Source organism: Oncorhynchus masou, chromosome 7 (genome assembly GCF_036934945.1).
Source record: "Oncorhynchus masou masou isolate Uvic2021 chromosome 7, UVic_Omas_1.1, whole genome shotgun sequence".
NCBI lineage: Eukaryota > Metazoa > Chordata > Actinopteri > Salmoniformes > Salmonidae > Oncorhynchus > Oncorhynchus masou.
In genome coordinates this window covers 14,930,284-14,953,610 of record NC_088218.1, presented here as the reverse complement: position 1 = coordinate 14,953,610, position 23,327 = coordinate 14,930,284, and the positions used below count along the sequence as shown (strand labels likewise).

The window sequence follows — 23,327 nt, the reverse complement described above, 5'->3', positions numbered from 1 at the left end:
CAATAAAAGGTCACTCTACAATGTGCAGTTTTGCCACACAACACCACAGATGTCTCAAGTTTTGAGGGAGCGTGCAATTGGCATGCTGACTGCAGGAAGGTCAACCAGAGCTTTTGCCAGATAATTGAGTGTTCATTTCTCTACCATAAGCCACCTCCAACATAATTTTAGAGCAGACCACCTGGCTCCCACTTGGGCTTCTCCCTTCCAGGCCCACCCATGGCTGCGCCTCTACCCCGTCATGGGTAATTCATAGATTAGGGCCTTATTGATTTATTTAAATTGTGTTCCTTATACGATTCTGTAAAATCGTTGAAATTGTTGCATGTTGGGTTTATATTTTTGTTCAATATATATTGTGAATTATAATGAAATATTTATCCATACAATAAGATGGCAAACATGTATTATGTTTTGAGGAAAATATTTAATATTGTGAATGTTTTAGTGTGCATGCCATATAGGCATATGGTTGAATGGCTATATGCTGTTGATTTGAAATCTCTTACACTCAGTGGACAGGAGGAAAATTAAATAAACTATAGTTATTCATTTACCTTTAAATATTTCAGTGTTGCCAAGTTTTGTTACATTACAGCAGAGATTATATCAATTTTAAATTCTATATATATGTAATTCTGTGCGTAGTAGCCAATTATACACACACGGAGGCGCCAAAGACCAGGTATGAGTAAGACTACAGGAATGAATATTCCAGAAAGGGTTAGAACAAATGCTGAGTAAAATTAACATGTAAACATAATGCAATGTGTTTGTATACCATATGATTCCATTGCAGCTATTAAACATAATTTACAAGTTAAATTAAACTTTATTTTATTTTCCACCAAGAGGTCATGAATAGTGAGGAACTAAACTACATTTTACTTTTTTTTTTCACTTTCACAGCCTCATGAAATACAATAGCAGACGTAGGCTAAGCTATAAACCACATAAGTTCTCATTTGAACTTATTTATTATCTAAACAAACTAATTAGCAAATATGCCCAAACTAACGTTCATCGGTTTGTGCTTCTTTCTTTATGTGGCGCAAAAGTTGGTTTCCGGAGGTAAGTTGAACCGACCCGCAGGGTCGAACTTAGCTTTAGGTCTACCTAATATTTGTAAGGCTACTTGTGTGCTTATTGTGTAGCCTACAACATTACCACATCATAATGTTTGATTATGATGAACAATAGGTAGGATATGTAAGAATGTGCCTTATGAACACAATGTACATTGCAACTTCAAGAACAAGCGCAGCCGCCCAAGTGAGATTCACATCAGTGAAAAAACACATGGCAATCTGAAACAAAAAGCTTTTATAGCGACCTTATTGACAATCGTTTAAACATGCTCTTTATAGTTATTTTCAACATGGAACGTCTGAATGGGTTTAAACTAAGTCTATGTGGCTTTCGATGACAAATAAGGACCGCACCCTTCTTATTATTTGTAGCTACACACAAACAACTTCAGGAAGTGATGGAATATTAAGTCCAGGCCTACCAAGGCGTAAACCTACAGAAGGTTCTGCTTGATCATAGCAGGGCCGGTGATATGGACGGGCCTCAGGGGGGCTACCATACCTTCTTGCCCCTTGTCTTGGAAATATTTGGTCAATCATATTTCACAAATACCGGAGCATGCGAGTTCAAATATTCTTTATTACTTCATAATAAAAGCTGAGCTGGATCATGAAAGCAACTGCCTTCCAGTCTTGGCACAGACTTCTGACATATTTGTCCTCCATACTCATACTAACTCCTCTTAATTGCTCATCACCTCTGGCATTTAGCCACCGTTAACATATTGCCTTCATATTAAGACATGTAGAGTCACAGAAATAGTTTCATGCATGTAGGACCATAGCAACAGACCTTGACACTCTACAGGAATAACCAATACATGACATCCTGCTGACTTCACTGAAAGGGGAACCCCTGTTCTGGAAAAAACCCAAGAGGTGTAACCATAGTTAGGCCATAACAGTTACAAGTATAACCACGTGCATGTCTAATGGTGTTAAATGACCTAGAGCACATACACTATTTTTGCTGGCTTCTTCTGAAATAAATAATTGCCACATATGTACTGAAAAATTCAATGTATCCCCTCATCTGGGGCTAAATAGCCCCACGCCCCAAAATCCAACTCAGAATAAGATCCCTCCTCAAGCAAATTATCCTTCAATATACAGTCTAAAGCATGTGCATGCATTTCTCAGCCTTGCCTGAGAGTTATAGTTATTCACTAAACACACTCCTTATTACAACACAATGTTCAATCACTCCTTTGATACAATGCACATTCAAAGATCCAATATGATGATAATGTCCACTCTCTTCTCAGTCTTTTAAGCACCACCTATTTTGTTAGAAACCTGTGATCAGGATTAGGATCCTCAGGAAGTACACCGTCTATATCAATTGATGTCGGTCTTGATAGGTACGACAACCCCATTTTCCCAGGATTGAGTCCAACCAGTCCCAGGCATGGGAATCATGTCCAGCATTATCTTTTACTTCCTGTTGTAGTCTTTTCAACTTGGTCAATGCCTTACTTGTTCACTCAAAGCTGTCAATGCAGAGGCTGTATTGTTAATGAATCTTTGATGATCAATGTAAATGTAATTTATCCAGTCTAGGTTTTTTTAAGGTGATATCCAAACAAAAATTGATTCAAATCCGGACTTAATCTCATCTCTTGCTTTTTATTCCTTGGGGATTCCTCTGGGTTTTCCTATTGCATCTTAAAACTTCGTAGGGCTGAAATCCCGTTAACTGGATCGATATGACAACATCCAGTGAAAGTGCAGGGCTCCAAATTCAAAAACAACAGAAATCTCATAATTAAAATTCCTCAAACATACATGTATTTTATACTGTTTTAAAGTAATCTTGTTGTTAATCCCACCACAGTGTCCGATTTCAAATAGGCTTTACAGCGAAAGCACCACAAACAATTATGTTAGGTCACCACCAAGCCACAGAAAAACACAGCTATTTTTCCAGACAAATATAGGAGTCACAAAAAGCACAAATAGAGATGAAATTAATCGCTAACCTTTGATGATATTCATCAGATGACACTCATAGGACTTCATGTTACACAATACATGTATGTTTTGTTTGATAAAGTTCATATTTATATAAAGAAATCTGAGTTTACATTGGCGCGTTACGTTCAGTAGTTCCAAAAACATCCAGTGATTTTGCATAGCCACCTCAATTTACAGAAATACTCATCATAAATGTTGATGAAAATACAAGTGTTACACATGGAATTATAGATAAACCTCTCCTTAACTTTTTAGGGATAGGGGGCAGCATTTTCACTTTGGATGAATTGCGTGCCCATAGTGAACTGCCTCCTACACTGTCCCAGATGCTAATATATGCATATTACTATTACTACTATAGAAAACACTCTGAAGTTTCTAAAACTGTTTGAATTATGTCTGTGAGTATAACAGAACTCATATGGCAGGCAAACTTCCAAACAGGAAGTGGAAATTCTGGGGCTGGTTGATTTTCAACCCATCGCCTATTCACATCCCAGTAAGATATGGATCTGTTCGCTCTTCTTACGCCTTCCACTAGATGTCAACAGTCAGTAGAACGTGGAATGAAGCCTCTTGCGTGACGTGGGGCCGGATGGCAGCTATTTGAGTCAGTGGTCTGGCAGAATGCCAGTTCCTGGTCAGGCGCATTTCTCATGATATCGCCATGCGTTCCATTACTCTGTAGACAAAAACTAATGCTCCGGTTGGAACGTTATTGGATAAATATAATAATAACATCCTGAAGATTGGTCAAACTAAGTAGAGAATCAGTTTATTCGACCTGGAATATAACTTTTTGAAGTTTTTGTCTGAGTTCGCCTGGACCGGCGCCAGCTTTTGGACATGTGAACTAAACATGCTAGCAAAAGTAGCTAATTGGACACTAGTAATGGACATTATCGAACAAAACAACGATTTATTGCGGAACTAGGATTCCTGGCACTGCATTCTGATGAAAGATCATCAAAGGTAAGGGAATATTTATGATGTAATATCGTATTTCTGTTGACTCCAACATGGCGGAGAAATGTTGTGTATTTCTGAGCGCGTCTCAGATTATTGCATGGTATGCTTTTTTCGTAAAGTTTTAAAAAATCTGACATGGCGGTTGCATTAAGAACAAGTGTATCTTTAATTATATGTAAAACATGTACAGTGGGGAGAACAAGTATTTGATACACTGACGATTTTGCAGGTTTTCCTACTTACAAAGCATGTAGAGGTCTGTACTTTTTATCATAAGTACACTTCAACTGTGAGAGACGGAATCTAAAACAAAAATAAATCACATTGTATGATTTATAAGTAATTAATTTGCATTTTATTGCATGACATAAGTATTTGATCACCTACCAACCAGCCACCCTCGAAGCAGAGTTACCCATGCAGACCAAGGGGAACAACTACTCCAAGTCTCAGAGCGAGTGACGTTTGAAATGCTATTAGCGCGCACCCCGCTAACTAGATAGCCATTTCACATCGGTTCCACCAGCCTAATCTCGGGAGTTGATAGGCTTGAATTCATAAACAGCAGAGCGGCTGGCAAAACGCACAAAAGTGCTGTATGAATGAATGCATACGAGCCTGCTGGTGCCTACCATCGCTCAGTCAGACTGCTCTATCAAATCATAGACTTAATTATAACACAATAACACACAGAAATACGAGCCTTTAGGTCATTAATATGGTCGAATCCGGAAACTATCATCTCGAAAACAAAACATTTATTCTTTCAGTGAAATACGGAACAGTTCCGTATTTTATCTAACGGGTGGCATCCATCAGTCTAAATATTCCTGTTACATTGCACAACCTTCAATGTTATGTCAGAATTACGTAAAATTCTGGCAAATTAGTTCGCAATGAGCCAGGCTGCCCAACAGTTGCATATACCCTGACTCTGCGTGCAATGAACGCAAGACAAGTGACACAATTTCACCTGGTTAATATTGCCTGCTAACCTGGATTTCTTTTAGCTAAATATGCAGGTTTAAAAATATATACTTCTGTGTATTGATTTTAAGAAAGGCTTTGATGTTTATGGTTATGTGCACATTGGAGCAACGACAGTCCTTTTTCGCGAATGCGCACTGCATCGATTATATGCAACGCAGGACTCGCTAGATAAACTAGTAATATCATCAACCATGTGTAGTTATAACTAGTGATTATGATTGATTGATTGATTGATTGTTTTTCATAAGATAAGTTTAATGCTAGCTAGCAACGTACCTTGGCTTCTTACTGGGGTCCTGTGTGGCTCAGTCGGTAGAGCATGGCACTTGCAACGCCAAGCGTCGTGGGTTCGATTCCCGCTGGGGCCACCCATATGTAAAAGTAGTGGCCCCAGCCGACTTGTAAGTCGCTTTGGACAAAAGCGTCTGCTAAATGGGATATATTATTATATATTATTATATTATTACTGCATTTGCGTAACAGGCGGGCTCCTCATGAGGCAGGTGGTTAGAGCGTTGGACTAGTTAACCGTAAGGTTGCAAGATTGAATCTCTGAGCTGACAAGGTAAAACTCTGTAGTTCTGCCCCTGAACAAGGCAGTCATTGAAAATAAGAATGTGTTGACTGACTTGCCTAGTTAAATAAAGGTGTGAAAAATATATTTATATAATATTTTTTAAATCGGCATCCAAAATTACTGATTGTTATGAAAACTTGAAATCGGGCCTAATTAATCGGCCACTCAGATTAATCGGTTGACCTCTAGTCTGAATACACTGTAAAACAAAAGATTTAAAAAAAACTCATGGCTACCCGAGCTATCATCCAGTGAGTACTCTAACAACCTCCATGTCGGAGGACACTTAGAAACAATGTTTCTGGAGTCTCCCCCAGCTTAATATATTTGAGTAGAACCTTCACTGTTCAAAATCAACTCTTTCTTTATATCCGAATAAAAAACAATTACAATATTTTATAAATTATCCACCACAAATTCAGAATGACATTCCACAGTGCTTACTTTGAGACTAAGACTCAAATTCCTGCTCCTTAACTCATCACACATCATCCCGGTTAGAATGTACATTTTAAAACGGAACCTTTCATTGTCGTTCATAACTCTTCACATTACAACCTCCCTTCATCCCTGGTTTCCTTTCACAAGTGTCCTAGAAATAAAAGACCAGTTATCACAATGCATCCTTAGTCTACACTTATTCATAGTGAATAGACCCCCGTTCCCCTTTAGTCTACCTTCAACTGGCACATACCATTCCAGCATGTCTATTTCAGATAGAGTTCACAGGTCATCTTCCCAACGGACACAGATAGAAGTGTTAGAAGTCACTGTCATAACACACATTTGTCCCTCACTCTTCAGCCGGTTAGGGAGGGTTTGAGGTTCACACACACTGGTTGTGGTGAAATTATCCCTCCCATACATTAAGACATGATCTGATGTCACCTTCCATGATAAGTCCCTTATTCTACTGGCGACCTCTCGGACGAGTTACAGGTCATGAAGTTAACATAACCCCTCGCAGAAACCCACACTCCAGTATTCCAATCTTGCAAATGTTGTATTGAAACAAAAACACAAAATGAAATCAATACACATACCACAATCCATTCCAAGTAACTGTCCTCCCTTAATTACATATATTTTCCCTTCTATATTCAGATTGAACAAAAACCCTCTGTATATTTACTCAAAGACCACAACCCCCAGGCTACTGGTACTTTTCCCGTAGAATACGTGATTCAAAAATAACGTGTTAAATCAAAATAAACAATTTGAACAACTAATCAACTTAGAATTACAACTCTTTATAATTTCCTAAGGAAATAATAGAATTTGAAAGTAATTGTACACTTTGAATAGGCTGGTGTTGCTTGGTAATTTTATAATTAAATCCCACCTGTTCCGATAATTTCTCGTGAGGTTGATCAGTCTTCACGAGAAACTTTAGCATTCAGGGCTTTTGACACCATTAAAATGTTTCCTCTCCCTTTTCTTTCCCTGTCCTTCAGAAACCACTTAAATACCATTCAAAACATTTCCATCCTTCTGTATACCCAGTTTAAAACGGAGTTGAAAAAAGTCCATCCAAAATAAATCCCACACTCCAGTGTCACCACCGCTATCGCATAAATGTGTGTGTGTGCTGGTGTGTGTGTTAAATAGTATGCAAAAAATAAACAAAAATGGCCAGGCCTTCCCTAAATGTAATACTTTTTCCTTTCGCAAATGTAGTCAATTTCTCAGCTGAAGAAATCAGTGATATTTGATCCTGGGCATCAAATAAAATGTTGTTTTAGACATGGTCACCTATGTCTCCCTTAATTTACATATATACTGTATTGGACTTTCATTTTTTCCTGGAAGCAAGAATTCTATTCAAGAACCATCAGATAATTCAGTCTTCCATTAAGTGGAATTGATCCCATTTTAGAATAAACAATTCCAGAGCCCCTTTCCAGTAATCCTATCAGTTTAACCTGTTGCATTAGTTTAGTAAAATACAAAACTGTTGTTTAACAAACATTCAAAAAGTTGGTGCTGCCTTATCAGCGTGATAGTCAATACTTAATTCATACTACTCATATTACTGGACACTGTACCATGTAATGGAAACAGATTATTATGTCTAGAATACATAACACTAGTAAATTTGAGCAGGAAAGTTAACTATAAAACCAAGCAATAGTAAATGTTTCTTCATACCTTTATTTCAAACATCCCACTAGTTGCTTGATTCCAACCACAGCTAATCTTTTTTTACAACCTCAAGGCTCAATCTCTACTCATCATTTAACCTCGTATTGAAACCTCAGTTTTTCAAATTACTAAAATATTGCATCATTAAGAGGGCTATAAAGACACTAATAATATATTATCATTCACATACTGTCACTCATTACGTTTACATCAATCCTCCTTATCAATATGACAATTTATCACTAACCACTGCTTCACACTCATTGAACTTTCATTAGTTTAAGATTAACCTGTAATGCGCCAAATGTAGAAAATACAACAGCCAATTCTTTATCAATCCAAACAATAAAAGTCAAAATTCTTACTTTCCAATTGACTAACGTTAATTATTTTTTGTTGCCTCCCCTAGTCTACATCTCATCTCTATAACTCAGAAAGCTCTCCTCAATCGACTAAACTCCACCTTTCTTGTCGCTAAAGTTTATGATACCAGGGGAGTTTTTATTTAAAATATAGTAAAAACAAAACACAATTCTACTTTTCACAGGGAGGCCACTTTCATTACTATTATCTCCTCCTCCCTTCAGTCAATTCAATAAATCTAATTTGAGTAACATAACAAAGATTCACTGTCAGGACCCGGTTACGAACCCGGGTCTCCGGAGTGAGAAACAGTCACTTAACCAACTGAGCCACGAATAGTCGGCAGAACCCAGAAGATGAGGCAGACACAGCAGTACTTGAGACGGTGTATTTAATAAAGTAAAAAGTGAAGTCCTTCAGGAAAACATGTAACTCCACAACCTCAAAAGGAATTCCACAAGAACAAGGTAATCCACAAGGTAATCCTCCAAGACAAAAAGGTAAATCCACAAGGTGGTAGGTATAGCATAAAGAGCCTCAAAAGATACTCAAAAATAAATAAACAAGAACAAAAAACAGAATTCCACAAGAGCGTCCACCGGGATCAACAAGAGTTCACAGAATACTAGGGCTGGGTGCTAACACACAAACACAGAGCAAAGAACTGAGGGAAACTAAGGGTTTAAATACAATCAAGGGAAACGAGGCACAGGTGCAAATAATAATGGGGATCAAGGGAAAGCAAAAGGTCAAAAAGCACAATGGGGGCATCTAGTGACCAAAAACCGGAACAACCCTGGCCAAATCCTGACATTCACAGGTTTTAAAACTAAGGTTTTCTTGAGTCGCATGGTTCTCGAAACCTCCACGTGTTGTCTTTTCGCCAGTAGTACTTTACCATAGCTATAATTCCTTGTGTTCCTGCTCTACCACATAGCATACATATTATATCAACACAGAAACCCCAAATCTTTGGGCTGGGGGGGCAGTATTTTCACGTTCGGATGAAAAGCGTGCCCAGAGTAAACTGCCTGCTACTCAGTCCCAGTTGCTAATATATGCATATTATTAGTAGATTTGGATAGAAAACACTCGCAAGTTTCTAAAACTGTTTGAATGATGTCTTTGTGTATAACAGAACTCATATGGCATGCAAAAACCTGATAAAAATCCAACCAGGAAGTGGGAAATCTGAGGTTTGTAGTTTTTCAAGTGATAGCCTATCCAATATACAGTGTAAATTTGGTCAGATTGCATTTCCTATGGCTTCCACTAGATGTCATCAGTCTTTAGAACATTGTTTCAGGCTTCTATTGTGATAGGGGAGCAAATAAGAGCTGTTTGAACCAGTGGTCTGGCTGAAAGACTTTAGTTTGGTCACACGCGTGAGCACGAGCTCCGTTCCCTTTCATTTCTAAAGACAAAGGAATTGTCCTGTTGGAATATTATTGAAGATTTATGATAAAAACACTCTACAGATTGATTCTATACATCGTTTGACATGTTTCTACAAACTGTAATGGAACTGTTTTGACTTTTCATCTGGACTTAGTGCCCGCGCCTTGTGCATTTGGAATAGTGAACTAAACGCGCGAACAAAAAGGAGGTATTTGGACATAAAGATTAACTTTATCGAACAAAACAAACATTTATTGTGGAACTGGGATTCCTGGGAGTGCATTCCGATGAAGATCATAAAAGGTAAGTGAATATCTATAACGCTATTTCTGACTTTAACTGACTCCGCAACATGGCGGGTATCTGTATGGCTTGTTTTGATGGCTGAGCGCTGTACTCAGATTATTGCATGGTGTGCTTTCACCATAAAGCCTTTTTGAAATCTGACACAGCGGTTGCATTAAGGAGAAGTTTATCTTTAATTCTATGCATAACACTTGTATCTTTCATCAACGTTTATGAGTATTTCTGTCAATTGTGTGGCTCTCTTCAAATTCACCGGATGTTTTTTAGAGGCAAAACATTACTGAACATAACGCGCCAATGTAAACTGACATTTATTGATATAAATATTAACTTTATTGAACAAAACATACATGTATTGTGTAACATGAAGTCCAATGAGTGCCATCTGATGAAGATCATCAAAGATTAGTGATTCATTTTATCTCTATTTCTGCTTTTTGTGACTCCTCTCTTTGGCTGGAAAATGGCTGTATGTTTTTTTGTGACTAGGCACTAACCTAACATAATCGCATGGTATGGTTTCACGGTAAAGCCTTTTTGAAAATCAAACACTGGTGGGATTAACAAGACATTTATCTTTAAAATGGTGTATAATACTTGCATATTTGATGAATTTGAATTATGAGATTTGTTGTTTGAATTTGGCGCCCTGCACTTTCACTGGCTGTTGTCAAATTGATCCCGTTAACGGGATTTCATCACTAAGAAGTTAACAATAGTTTGAATGTGGCGTGATACAAAGTCAGACTATTCGTAAACATTACTTAGTCATACTCTCGCCCATACTGCCCATTTTAATATGTTACCTAATATCCACTTGATTCTCACAAGGACTATTCAACCCCAAAAGGCTCTAATGAACAGGGTTGAACCAAACTTTCTGAACTATAATTCCTACTATTTTCCCCACATGGCAGTCAAGCAGTCAAGCACCCAAGCTAATGTGGCTAACTAATTTTGCTAACGCCGCTTCCAGATATAAGCAAGAAAATACATCTTCACCCTCCATTCTACTCACCTCGCAAAGCTGGTTAGGCTCTTTACTTGTTTGTTAAACACATTGGTCGCTAACTGTGCCTCTTGCAACAATTCAAATTACTTTATTTCCCAGATGTTTACTGACAACAGCAATATTCAAACAGACTTCGAGCATTTGTTAACTCATCAGTTATTCTGCACACTGGTACAGCCAATCTAGTGCTTTGAAATCCAACCAAAATAGCCTGAATGACATTACCAAGCACCCCATTTTACACTAAATGATACAGTTAGCGCAATGACGCTAATAGAACGCTAACTTCAATACGCTAGGAAACTGAGCTTCTGATTCTGGTTTTATGTGATTGTTCCAATTCATAATTGCCTTCCTGAATTCTTGATTTGATTTGAATTATCCTGTTAACAGGGTAATGTTGCACAACATGATCTAGTTTGCTCTTTCATATTGAGCCGAATTGGTAGAATTTACGTGCACTTCTTTCAGCGACTCCGTGGTATTTTTCAAGCTTCTAACTATTTTCCTATGTATTCTTTGCTCACTAGTTTAGTTGTATTGTGCTATTCCCTTGTTTAACCACTTTATCTTGTTCTTATATTACTCCCTATAGATCCAGGACTAAAAATCTTTAACGGTCAAGTTCAAGACCTAAATGATTTTAACCACACCCTATTCTCTCCTATGTATATCCACATTATTTTATTATCTCTGATTATTGTACTCAGACTATTGGGTATTCCCCCTGTTTCTAAGTTTTTATAATTGTTCTATCTTTTTGAGTTTATTCTTACTTCAAATGTTCCAATTTCTATAGACCAAATATATTCATCCACTTTGCAGTATGCAATTTTCAGTGGCCTTACCAGGCAATCGCTGATGTCGCCTTGACATTTATTACTAATAATATAATGTTCATGTATTTTACAATTTATCCTAACTGTTCACATTTATAGTATCACATCCTTACACTGGGTATTTAAATACAAATCATATTCACCTCCCCTAGTGCAGGACTGGTTGCGTCCCCTCCGTCAGACCAAGAGAGGCGCAACCTTTTAATCCCACAACAGCAGAGAACTGTGACACACCTTTCACACTTTCCAAAGTGACTTATTAATTATCGATACACTCCCTCTACATGATAAGTTGTCTTATAGGATTTCTCTTACACTTTCCTAAGTAATCTTTCATGCTTTCCTAAGCAACCTGAGTATACTCTAACTTTATTTCAGGGCGGTAACCACAGCTTTTTATCTGACTGTCTGAGCTGACCCCTATCTTCAATTTAAATGGCGGTATTCACAGATTTTACATTTATTTCAGGGCGGTATTTTGTGGATATGACTAGTAAATATCCGTCTATGCAGTCCCATTATCAAATAAACGTCTATCCAGTCCCATATCGTTCCTTATCAAACACCTGATTATACAGCACTTTCCTGATTCACCTCCACACAGAAAAGGCAATATTACACAGGATGTTTACCCATCCAAGTGGACCTTATCGATTTACATACACGAAAAGCGGTATTACAGGATTTCTATTTAATTTTGTTCAACCATGCAGATAGACATTGGTCACCTCAAACTAGACTGAAAAGAACAGTTCAACAGGGCAGACAGACAACCTGAATGAGACCGATCCCCCACCCCAGCTGAGCGACTGCGTGAGCCAGACTAATTGAATAACCCGCTGACAAGGACCAATAGAATCAGACAAATGGGCTGCGTTTGCTCGCAACTCACACAGGTCTAATCAAATATATCCCGGCCATACGAAATCAGACAACATATTCACAACTTAAACAGACTGAACAACTGGTCAGATGAACCGTCTGAACAAATCAGATGAATCAGATGAATAGCCCCACTCTGCTGAGCCAGTCAAAATAGACGGTGCACACAACTCTCCCTCTCCAATGGTCACAAACCAATTACTGTACTTATATTCATGGTTGCAACCCTCAAAAGCTTATACCCCCAATATGTGGCATGCATTTCAAACTCATAAGCTCCCAGTATTTCTTTGGTTCGTCAAATTTGGAGAGACCTCCTTGGTGACCTATCTCTGAAAACAGGTTCCTAGAGCGGACCACACAAGAACTACACGTAAGAACTCAGTTTACTGTCTTAACAAGCGGCAACTTGTGTTTTGTGCAGTCCGTCCAGGAAGCCCATTCACAGCTACAGATTTTCTCTGTCTCTGGTCCCTTTTCGCCACTCCTGGCAAGCTCGCCATTTATATCGTGAAAATATTTGGTCAATCATATTTCACAAATATCGGAGAATGTGAGTTCAAATATACTTTTTATTACTTCATAATTAAAGCCGAGCAACTGCCTTCCAGTCTTGGCACAGACTTCTTATATATTTGTCCTCCTTACTCATACTCATAGTAACTCCTCTTAATTGCTCATCACCTCTGGCATTTAGCCACCATTATCATATTTTCTTATTAGGACATGCAACCTGTAGAGTCACAGAAATAGTTTCATGCATGTAGGACCATAGCAACAAACTCAGGCACACATGTAAGATACCAAATTAAAGCTACACGTGTTGTGAATCCAGCCAACATGTCAAATTTCAAAAAGGCTTTTTCGGCTATTATCTAAGGGTAGCACTTCCGTAAACAAAGAGAGAAAATATTTCAACCATGCAGGCGCGACACAAAACGCAGAAATAAAAATATAAATCATGCTATACCTTTGACGAGCTTCTTTGTTGGCACTCCAATATGTCCCATAAACATCACAAATGGTCCTTTTGTTTGATTAATTCCGTCGATATATATCCAAAATGTCCATTTATTTGGCGAGTTTGATCCAGAAAAACACCGGTTCTAGCTTGCGCAACGTGACTACAAAATATCTCAAAAGTTACCTGTAAACCTGTATTACAAACTACTTTTGTAATACAATTTTTGGTACTTTTTAAAGTAAATCATCGATAAAATTGAAGACTGGATGATCTGTGTTCAATACAGGAAGAAAACAAACTGACGCTACCTTTCTTGTCACGCGCCTCTAACAAACAGTACACTTGAAGTGACCCTCGTTTTGAACAGGGCTACTTTTTCATTACACAAAGGAAAAACCTCAACCAATTTCTAAAGACTGGTGACATCCAGTGGAAGCGGTAGGAACTGCAAGAAGGTCCCTTAGAAATCTGAATTCCCTATGAAAACACATTGAAAAGAGTGTGACTTCAAACAATATCTGAATGGTTTTTCCTCTGGGTTTAGCCTGCTACATAAGTTCTGTTATACTCACAGACATTCAAACAGTGTTAGAAACTTCAGAGTGTTTTCTATCCAAATCTACTAATAATATGTATATCTTATCTTCTGGGGATGAGTAGCAGGCAGTTGAATTTGGGCAGGCAGTTGAATTTGGGCATGCATTTAATCCGGATGTGAAATACTGCTTTCTGTCACCAAGAAGTTAAGAACAAATTCTTATTTTACATTGATGGCCTACTCTGGCCAAATCCTCACCTAACTCGGACGACGCTGGGCCAAATGTGCGCCGTCCTATGGGACTCCCGATCACCGCAGGTTGTGATACAGCCCGGGATCAAACCAAGGTCAGCAGTGACGCCTCTAGCACTGAGATGCAGTGCCTTAGACCGCAGCGCCACTCGGGAGGCCAAACGATTTGCGATGGCCGGGAATAACTGTTCGCCCTGGAGCTTCATGAAGAGGAATAATGGTCTGGGGCTTTTTCAACGTTTGGGCTAGGACCCTTAGTTCCAGTGAAGGGAATCTTTACGCGACAGCATACAATCATATTATAGATGTTTCTGTGCTACAACTTTGTGGCAACAGTTTGGGGAAGGCCCTTTCCTGTTTCAGCATGACAATTCCCTTGTGCACAAAGCGAGGTCCATACAGAAATGGTTTGTTGAGATCGGAGTGGAAGAACTTGACTAGCCTGCACAGAGCCCTGACCATCAAACACCTTTGGGATGAATTGGTACACCGACTACGAGCCAGGCCTAATCGCTCAACGTCAGTGCCCGACCTCTCTAATGCTGTTGTGGCTGAATAGAAGCAAGTCCCTGCTGCAATGTTCCAACATCTAGAGGAAAGCCTTCCCAGAAGAGTGGAGGCTGTTATAGCAGCAAAGGGGGGACCAACTCCTTATTGATGCCCGTGATTTTGGAATGAGATGTTCGACGAGCAGGTATCCACATACTTTTGGTCATGTAGTGTTACTGCCCTGTGCTTCTCTCCCGTGCGTAGGGTACAGCCAACTCTATTTAATTGAGACCACATGCACACTTGATTGTGTAGGTATGGCTACTGAACTGGAGGCAGGAAGAATGATGACGACACTTGCTACGTTATGCATAGTCCTATAGGACATAGCCTGCCTTTTAGGAGGACGATTTGCAGGCAGAGACAAATAACTGGGTAATCAAGACTTATTAAAAAGGCGCAACTCTCGCCCACCATAGTAGCCTAACCTATGTGTGTGTTGTGCCTTTTCCTTTTTAATGATGATTAAATGTTTTGATTCCACTTTGACTTATGTTGGACCCTCCACTTCTTTCCAATATCAATATGTATTTACAGACACTGTAGTAAACTACAGTATAACCATACACTCGGAAATGTCATTCCTCAATTGGAGGTGTAAAACACAAAACGGGACATATTTGCTTTTGTTATGGTCTTGTGAAGGCTGACTGAATTCTGACAAAGTGTGTGTTCTTTCATCTCAGCAGGCCTACAGATTCTCCCATTGCCCTGCTTTTGTTTGCTTTAAATGTTGATATTGGAGACTTATCTGAAGAAACTGCATTTATAGCGGATAAGAAATGTATTGCCGTTAATTGGAAAGTTGGTTACGTATCACTAGCTTTGATGTATTACCAGATTAAGGTTATACTGGGCAACTCTTTCTAAGACAGAGCGGGATGCAGTTGAATCATTGTCCAAAAATGAACAGATTGTGGTTAAAAAAGCAGACAAAGGCGGTGCTACAGTGGTGTGGAGTAAAGACAAATGTTACAGAAGCCTACCGGCAATTAGACAATGATGAATTCTACCAATCTCTTACCTTCAACCCTACAGAGGCCCTAAAAACTGAATTGAAAGGGATCCTCACAGAAGCTAAGGAGAATGGCTACATTTCAGACAATGAGTTCAAATTTCTTTTCAATGGCAATCTGAGTATAGTTTCTTTTTACCTTCTTCCAAAAGTCCACAAACATCTTGAAAATTCCCCAGCAGACCAGTCATTAGTGGTAATGAAAGTCTGACAGAACCCATCTAAGTACATTAATTACTTTATTCAGCCTTTTCTGATGTCACTCCCAGCCCATCTTCAAGATACCACAGATGTGTTGAACAAAATGAAGGAATTGAACAATATAGGTACAGCTTCCTTTTAGTCACCATGGATGTGGAGTCTCTATGCACCACCATTGAGCATGAACAAGGTTTGGCAGCTATGCACCATTTCTTGAGTACCCGACCTGAAACTGAGATGCCTCCTACAGAATTCATTGTCTCACTGACTGAATGGACTCTTAATCGTAACATCTTTATCTTTCAGGACTGTATTAAATAGGTCAAAGGGTGTGCCATGGGAGCTACAGCCCTTCCTACGCTGGTTTGTACTTGGGTAAATGACTTCATTTTGAATCCTTCTAATAACCATTTCTTTGACCGGATTATATGGTGGGGGACACTATATAGATGATGTTTGTCTGTTTTGGTCCGGCTCAGAAGATTAACATATTTCCTTCCATCAATACCTTAACAACATTAACCCTGACCTCAAACTAACTATGGAGTACAGCAAGGATAACATTCATTTTTTCATTAGTAAAAATGACAAAGGTTGTTTGCACACATCAATCTTTAGGAAGCCCACAGATGGGAATACCATTCTGAGGGCAGACAGCTTTCACCCCAAAAGGCTAAAAGAAAACATTCCATATGGCCAATTCCAAAGAGTCCGCAGAATTTGCGATCAGGAAACAGACTACAGTGTCAAACCTGCTGAATTGGAGAATCGCTTCTTGAATCGGGGCGACAACGTTCAGGTCCTGAAAGATGCCGCTATCAGGGCTGGATTACCTGACAGAGAGAACTTGTTTGAGAAGGGGAGAGCCTTGTGATACATCGGAGAGAGTGTATGTTGTTACAAATACAGCACTGAAGCAGAGAGCATTAAAATAATCAGTCAAAATAATTGGGGAATCATCCAAAGTGATACGCTACTATGCCAAGTCTTCCCTGAGCCACCAGTCATAAGCTTTAAGAGATGTCCTACCCTAAATGACAAATTAGTCCACAGTTATCTTCCGGGTGACTCTCAAAAAACTTGGCTTGACCACACACCCAAGGGCTCCTTTAAATGTAACCATTGCAAACATTGCAGTAATATTGCACAGAAGGAAGTATTTTGTTGACACAGCTTCCTAAATGGAGTATTACGTCAAGCATTTCATTAACTGCAAAACCACTCATGTCATCAATAGATTGGAATGTCCACAGTGCAAGGTGTTCTACATTAGACGGACAAAGAGACGCCTTCGAGACGCCTACACCATGGCAACCCTGCCTCCCTACAAGCTATGGGTATTGATCATATTCCGGCCTCTATTAGAAAAGGGGACAGTCTTTAACAGTTAAACCAAAGGGACAGTTTTTGGATTTACAAACTACAGGCCACTAAGTACCCTGGTTTAAATGAATTTATGGATTTCTCACCCTTCATGTGGTGTCGTGATGGATCCATTTGCTGTCATCTAGTGGACATTTTGCTCAATTGCCCTCAGCTATGTTTAGACTGTTGTTGTTCATGTTTTGCTGTGTTCTAGTGTACTATGGAATATTTAGCTTTCTTATTCTTGACACTTCTCCCAGTCATATTTAAGATTAGAACTACCTTTGTGTTCGGATACTTCTAGTTTGGAGTTGTATTTTTATGATAACATAGCTACAGTATTTCACCTTTTAATTTGTATAGTATTGCTTACTAGGTGTGTCCAATCAATTGTGTAGCCACACCCTCTTCCAATTAGGGCTAATTGAAAAGCTGTTAAAAAGAGGACCTTGTATTCCTTTTTTTTTTATATTCCCTGACGAAGGCCAATGCAGCCGAAATGCGGCGGTTTAAAAAAAAAAAAAAAACGTTGTTTCTATTGAACATGCCACACTAATAAAGAAATTTTAATCAATTATATGAAGTGCCTTGGTCCTCCTTTCTTTTTAGGGTTTTTAGAAATGTTCGTTAAAAAAGACCCTTTGCTATGAGACTCGAAATTGAGCTCAGATGCATCTTGTTTCCATTGATCATCTTTGAGATGTTTCTACAACTTGATTGGAGTCCACCTGTGGTAAATTCAATTGATTGGACACATTAAAGGTCGGAACTGGGAAGGAACTTGTGTTTGGAGGTAGTTGAGTTATTTACTAGACTGGTGGGGTTCAGACTGGTGGGGGTTGTTCATTTGTTAGGCTATTGGTTAAAGGTGCAACATATTTATTATTGCATTACCTTTGATCAAGTTTAGTCTCATGAATCACTTAAACATGTTTAATAATGATTTCTTACCTAGCTTGATGATTGTAGCCATTTGTGCTAACATTTTGTTTTAAATAGAGACGATATACTGGATTGTTTAAAAATGCAGGAAATTAGCTTAAGATGCCCCAAGATGTCACGTTCTGACCATCGTTCATGTGTGTTTTCCTTGTTTTAGTGTTGGTCAGGACGTGAGCTGGGTGGGCATTCTATGTTGTGTGTCTGGTTTGTCCATTTCTATGTTAGGCCTGATATGGTTCTCAATCAGAAGCAGGTGTTAGTCATTGTCTCTGATTGGGAACCATATTTAGGTAGCCTGTTTTGTGTTCGGTTTTGTGGGTGATTGTTCCTCTCTTTGTGTTTGTGGCACCAGATAGGACTGGTTTGGGTTTTTGAGCATTTCTTGTTTTGTAGATTGTAGTACTTTCATTTTCATCTTTATTAAAGATGCACAAAACTAACCACGCTGCTTTTTGGTCCGCCTCTCTTTCCCCACAAGAAAACCATTACACAAGAAATGTTGGGACCCCCAGACGCCCCTCTTTGTTTTTACCCACCTGCTTCTAAAAACAAAGTGGTGCCCCTGGAAATTACTTATAATGAACTTCCCAGGGTGGTGAAAGTGCACACAATCTTAATGTTCTTTTCCAATGAATATCCAGGGTCTTATTCTGGTGACATGATTATTGATACTTGACTGCCGTAATAATGTCAGTAGACTAGCTTACCAGCACAGCCTACCCGCACTGTATCTGAGAGCTGTTAGCTAGAACGCAGGTGCCATGACCAGAGTAGGCATTTTGCTATTCAACTTAACAGTTCTTGTGACAAAACTATCGGTAGAGTTGAAAATGCGATGGAAACACATTGAATTTAAGATTTTTATTCCCGGTACATGAAAATGTAAGGGGAAAAGTGCATTGTGTGATTTGATTAATATCCCCATTAGCCGACGCCAATGGCAACATTATAGAGAAAATACTTTACAACTTCCATACATTGAAAAACAATATGCAGTGTGTGTGCATTATCAGTTACACACACGTCAGTACATACACACAACAAGTAGGCCCCATGGGGGAGAGGCGCTGTGCCGTGAGGTGTAGATTTATTTGTTGTTTTTAAACCAGGTTTGCTGTTCCTTTGCACTATATAAGATGGGAATTCCATACACTCATGTGCACTACATCATCACACACAGCCTTTTATCCTGGAAACATCTCTCTGGTGGGAAAATGTCCATATTTTTTCATGCAGATTTTAGAATATTTGCATGAAAATCTGTTGCAGATTGGATGGAAACCTAGCTAGTGATATGATAGTGGACAGGGTGTAGACAAAGACTTTAATCTGTGGTGTAGTCTAGATACATTTCTGCTCCGGTGGTGGTGGTGGTGGTGGTGGGGGGGGGACATACTAGTCAAAGTGGTCAGACGACATAGACCAGATACACCCAGCAAGCAGAATTCTAGATATAAACAGTAAAGGTTGATAATAATGTCAGTTCAATGCCAATAGGGTTAGGACTACATACTTATACCCTCACCATAATGTGTTACCCTGGATACATTGATACTCTGATACATGTTTGAAATGTCTGCTTTTCCAGATCTTAAAGTGGGAGGTGAGTTCGTGTTGACGCCTGACAAGTCCACAGTACCTGACCCCATCACAAGCATCCTATGGAAGCATGGGAAGAACAAGGTGGCAGAGTGGGACAATGATTTTGGTGGTCTGGATATCTATGGTCTCTTCAGAGGCCGCACAACCCTGGACCAGACTACTGGAGAGCTGAGACTCAGTGGATTGAAGAAAACAGACAGTGGAGTTTATTCTGTGGAGTTCAACAGCAAACTGCTTGACCAGACATATGCATTATCTGTTATCAGTAAGTGTTTCTATGTGCTTGTGTGTGTGCGTGTTTGTGCATACATCTGTGTGAATGTATATGTATGTATGCGAGTGTGTGGTCATATAGAAACAGCAGGTTATGTATTGCAGTGTCTCACAAGCTTTTTCCCAAATGATTTCTGTTTCTTTCCTCTATTTACAGAGGCAGTCCCCAAACCCACCATCACTTCTTCCTGTAACCCAGACAAAACCTCCTGCACTCTGACCTGTGAGGGCAACACCACTGATGCTGAACCAGTCATCTACAGCTGGAAAAAGGGAGAGAGGGCGTGGGAGGTCTTAGACAAACAGCTAAGTGTCTCTAAGAACGACACTGGCAAATCAGCCAATGGTATCAAGTACACCTGCAAGCTGAGTAATGCTGTTAGTTCGCAAGTCAGTGAGCCAGTGGTAGAGGTGTTTGGTCCAGGTGAGGGGACACTCATAAGTGTTTTACAGTCTAATGTATTGATATGTTAGTAACACTGCTAGTGTTGTAGGACATTTTGAGTGTGGCAAAATGTTGAGTTCCTGATCAACTCCTGTCAAAGTATCAATACAAAATGTGTTTTCATTTCAGAGCATTCCAGTATCGGTGCTGTTGTTGCTTTGGTTGTCGTTACCATTGTAGCGTTTGCTGTCATAATAGGTAAGAACAGCACATCTATAGTAACAGATCACTGTACATGTACATAGTTGTGAATCGCAGATTGACATAAGAGCACCAACAACAGTGAGCTACAGTGCCTTGCGAAAGTATTCGGCCCCCTTGAACTTTGCGACCTTTTGCCACATTTCAGGCTTCAAACATAAAGATATAAACTGTATTTTTTTGTGAAGAATCAACAACAAGTGGGACACAATCATGAAGTGGAACGACATTTATTGGATATTTCAAACTTTTTTAATGAGTTTGACACGTGCTCTAGAGGCTTTACGAGATATTATCTGATTAAAGAATTTTGTCCTTCCGTTAGCAGCTGAAGCCAGCGGATCCAACAGTCCTACAGTTCAGTCCAAGCCTGAGGGTAAGGCACAGTGGCATTCACCTGGAATTCTGCCATCTACTATGTTGTTTACCTTGAGGATTGTCAGAGCAAGTTTGTGGTCCAGAAAAGACCAACTAGGAAATCCCTGTACTGTTTGATTGTTGTAGCTTATGAGGGTGTGAAGGGAGACCAGGGATGTGTGTGCTTTAAGTCTAACTCTTCTGGAAGAACACCTGTTGCATATATAACATAAGACCATGAGTTTTTCCAGACCATGTGACCTGACCAGGAACAACTCCTGGCCCTAGTCATTAGTAATGTTTTGTCTCATGAGCTCTTTCCTCTGTTGCTTCCTTCCAGCTGGTGGTCTTCCTGGTGGGGTAACTGAGGAGCAGAAACATGGGGTTTGAAGGCTCTCAGTACATGACTCCTTATGTTACATTGAGACAAACGACCAAGAAGAGAGAAACATGTTTGAACTGTTGGAGATGTTTTTAATGAAATGTACATTTAAAATGAAGGAAAACAACAGGCGAACGTTGCACAAAGTAACATGCATTCAATCAGATGAAGTACAGTGAGCTACAAATGTATTGTGTCAGTGACATATTTTGTTGTTTTGGCTCTGTATTCCAGCACTTTGGGTTTGAAATGAGATCATGACTATAAAGTTAAAGTTGCAGACTATCAGCTTTAACCCAATATGGATGAGAATAACCTCAAATTAAAGCTGACAGTTTGCACTTTAACCTCAGTTGTTGTATCATTTCAAATCCAAAGTGCTGGAGTACAGAGCCAAAACAACCAAAAACAGTGTCACTGTCCCAATACCTTTGGAGCTCACTGTATAATGTGATGAACAGTGTGCTTTATGAACTTACAGTACTTCAGAAATATGAGGGCAATATTTGTATCTCAGAACATTTTGATGATGGACAAAAGTATCTTCTACTTTGTGGTAAATAGCTTTGTGGATTCTTATCCTTTCTCAGTATTCATGCCTCGTCTTTACAAATCTCAATCAATTTGTGCAGGTTGTTTGAAGACATAGTATCAATCACTTTGTGGTTGTATGATTCCTTTTCAGGTATTTTCTCCAGAGCGCTTTATGCCAACCAAATGCACTTTCTGTTTTAAATCGCAGCTTGTGAATGTCTTATCATTTCCTAATTGACTAATTCTTAAAGCCTTCACTTGACTTATGTCAAGTAATTTGTACAGGATGTTATTGTTTTAATTATAAGAAGGAGAGCTCTGTAGTACTGAGATGTATTACTAAAACATTTTAATGCCTTAATATTTGAATGTTGTCTTCGTGAAATTACCATCTGGTAAATATCTATTTTCACAATAGAATTTTGTGACGAGGATTTTAAGATGTATATTATTTTCTCTGTATCTGTACATCAGTCTGTGATGGACCAATTATGGACCACAGTAAGGGGTACCACTTGTTGCCACCAGATTGTTGCGAACATTTGTTGGGCAAGACCACTAACCTGGTATATCCCAGGTTTTAGTTTTGTTACTGGTATGTCCCAGGTAATTCTGTTACAGAAGAAGTTATGAATTAAGACCAGCCACATTGCTTTATTTTTAGGTCTGGACTGTTCTATAATGGAGTCCAGGCACATTTAAAGACATGTACCTGTACAATCATTGTATGTATCTCTGTTTAACTTCTTGAAACTCCCCATCCCGGATCCGGGATCGTGACTAAAGCCTCAGGCTCATTAGCATAACGCAACGTTAACGATTTCTGAAAATCGCAAATAAAATTAAAATAATGCGTTTGCTCTCAAGCTTAGCCTTTTCTTAACAACACTGTCATCTCAGATTTTCAAAATATGCTTTTGAACCATAGAAATTGACTAATTTGTGTAAGAGCATGCAAAGCTAGCATAGCATTTTGTGTAGCATGTAGCACGCAACATTTTCACAAAAACCAGATAACCAAATAATAATAATAATAAATAAAATCATTTACCTTTGAAGAGCTTCTGATGTTTTCAATGAGGAGACTCTCAGTCACATACCAAATGCGCAGTGTTTCCTGAAAGCGTCTGTGTGTAGGAGAAATCGTTCCGTTTTCTACATTGCATC

General features: G+C 39.1%; 1 protein-coding gene across 3 annotated transcripts; it reads left to right on the top strand.

Annotated features, from left to right (window-relative positions):
• The first annotated feature begins 759 nt into the window (after positions 1–759).
• On the top strand, positions 760–23,167 carry LOC135543349 (lymphocyte function-associated antigen 3-like). 3 transcript variants are annotated; one of them, XM_064970541.1, is made up of 6 exons: positions 760–1,071; positions 19,955–20,233; positions 20,399–20,665; positions 20,816–20,884; positions 21,216–21,263; positions 21,585–23,167. In XM_064970541.1, the coding sequence occupies exons 1-6, from the start codon at positions 1,005–1,007 to the stop codon at positions 21,632–21,634; spliced, it is 780 nt and encodes a 259-aa protein (XP_064826613.1). In that variant the 5' UTR covers positions 760–1,004; the 3' UTR covers positions 21,635–23,167. The 3 variants fall into 3 exon arrangements, with proteins under 3 accessions (XP_064826613.1, XP_064826612.1, XP_064826614.1); XM_064970540.1 differs by having other exon boundaries at positions 761–1,071; positions 21,213–21,263; XM_064970542.1 differs by lacking the exon at positions 760–1,071 and adding an exon at positions 16,534–17,396 and having other exon boundaries at positions 21,213–21,263.
• The last annotated feature ends 160 nt before the right edge of the window (positions 23,168–23,327 follow it).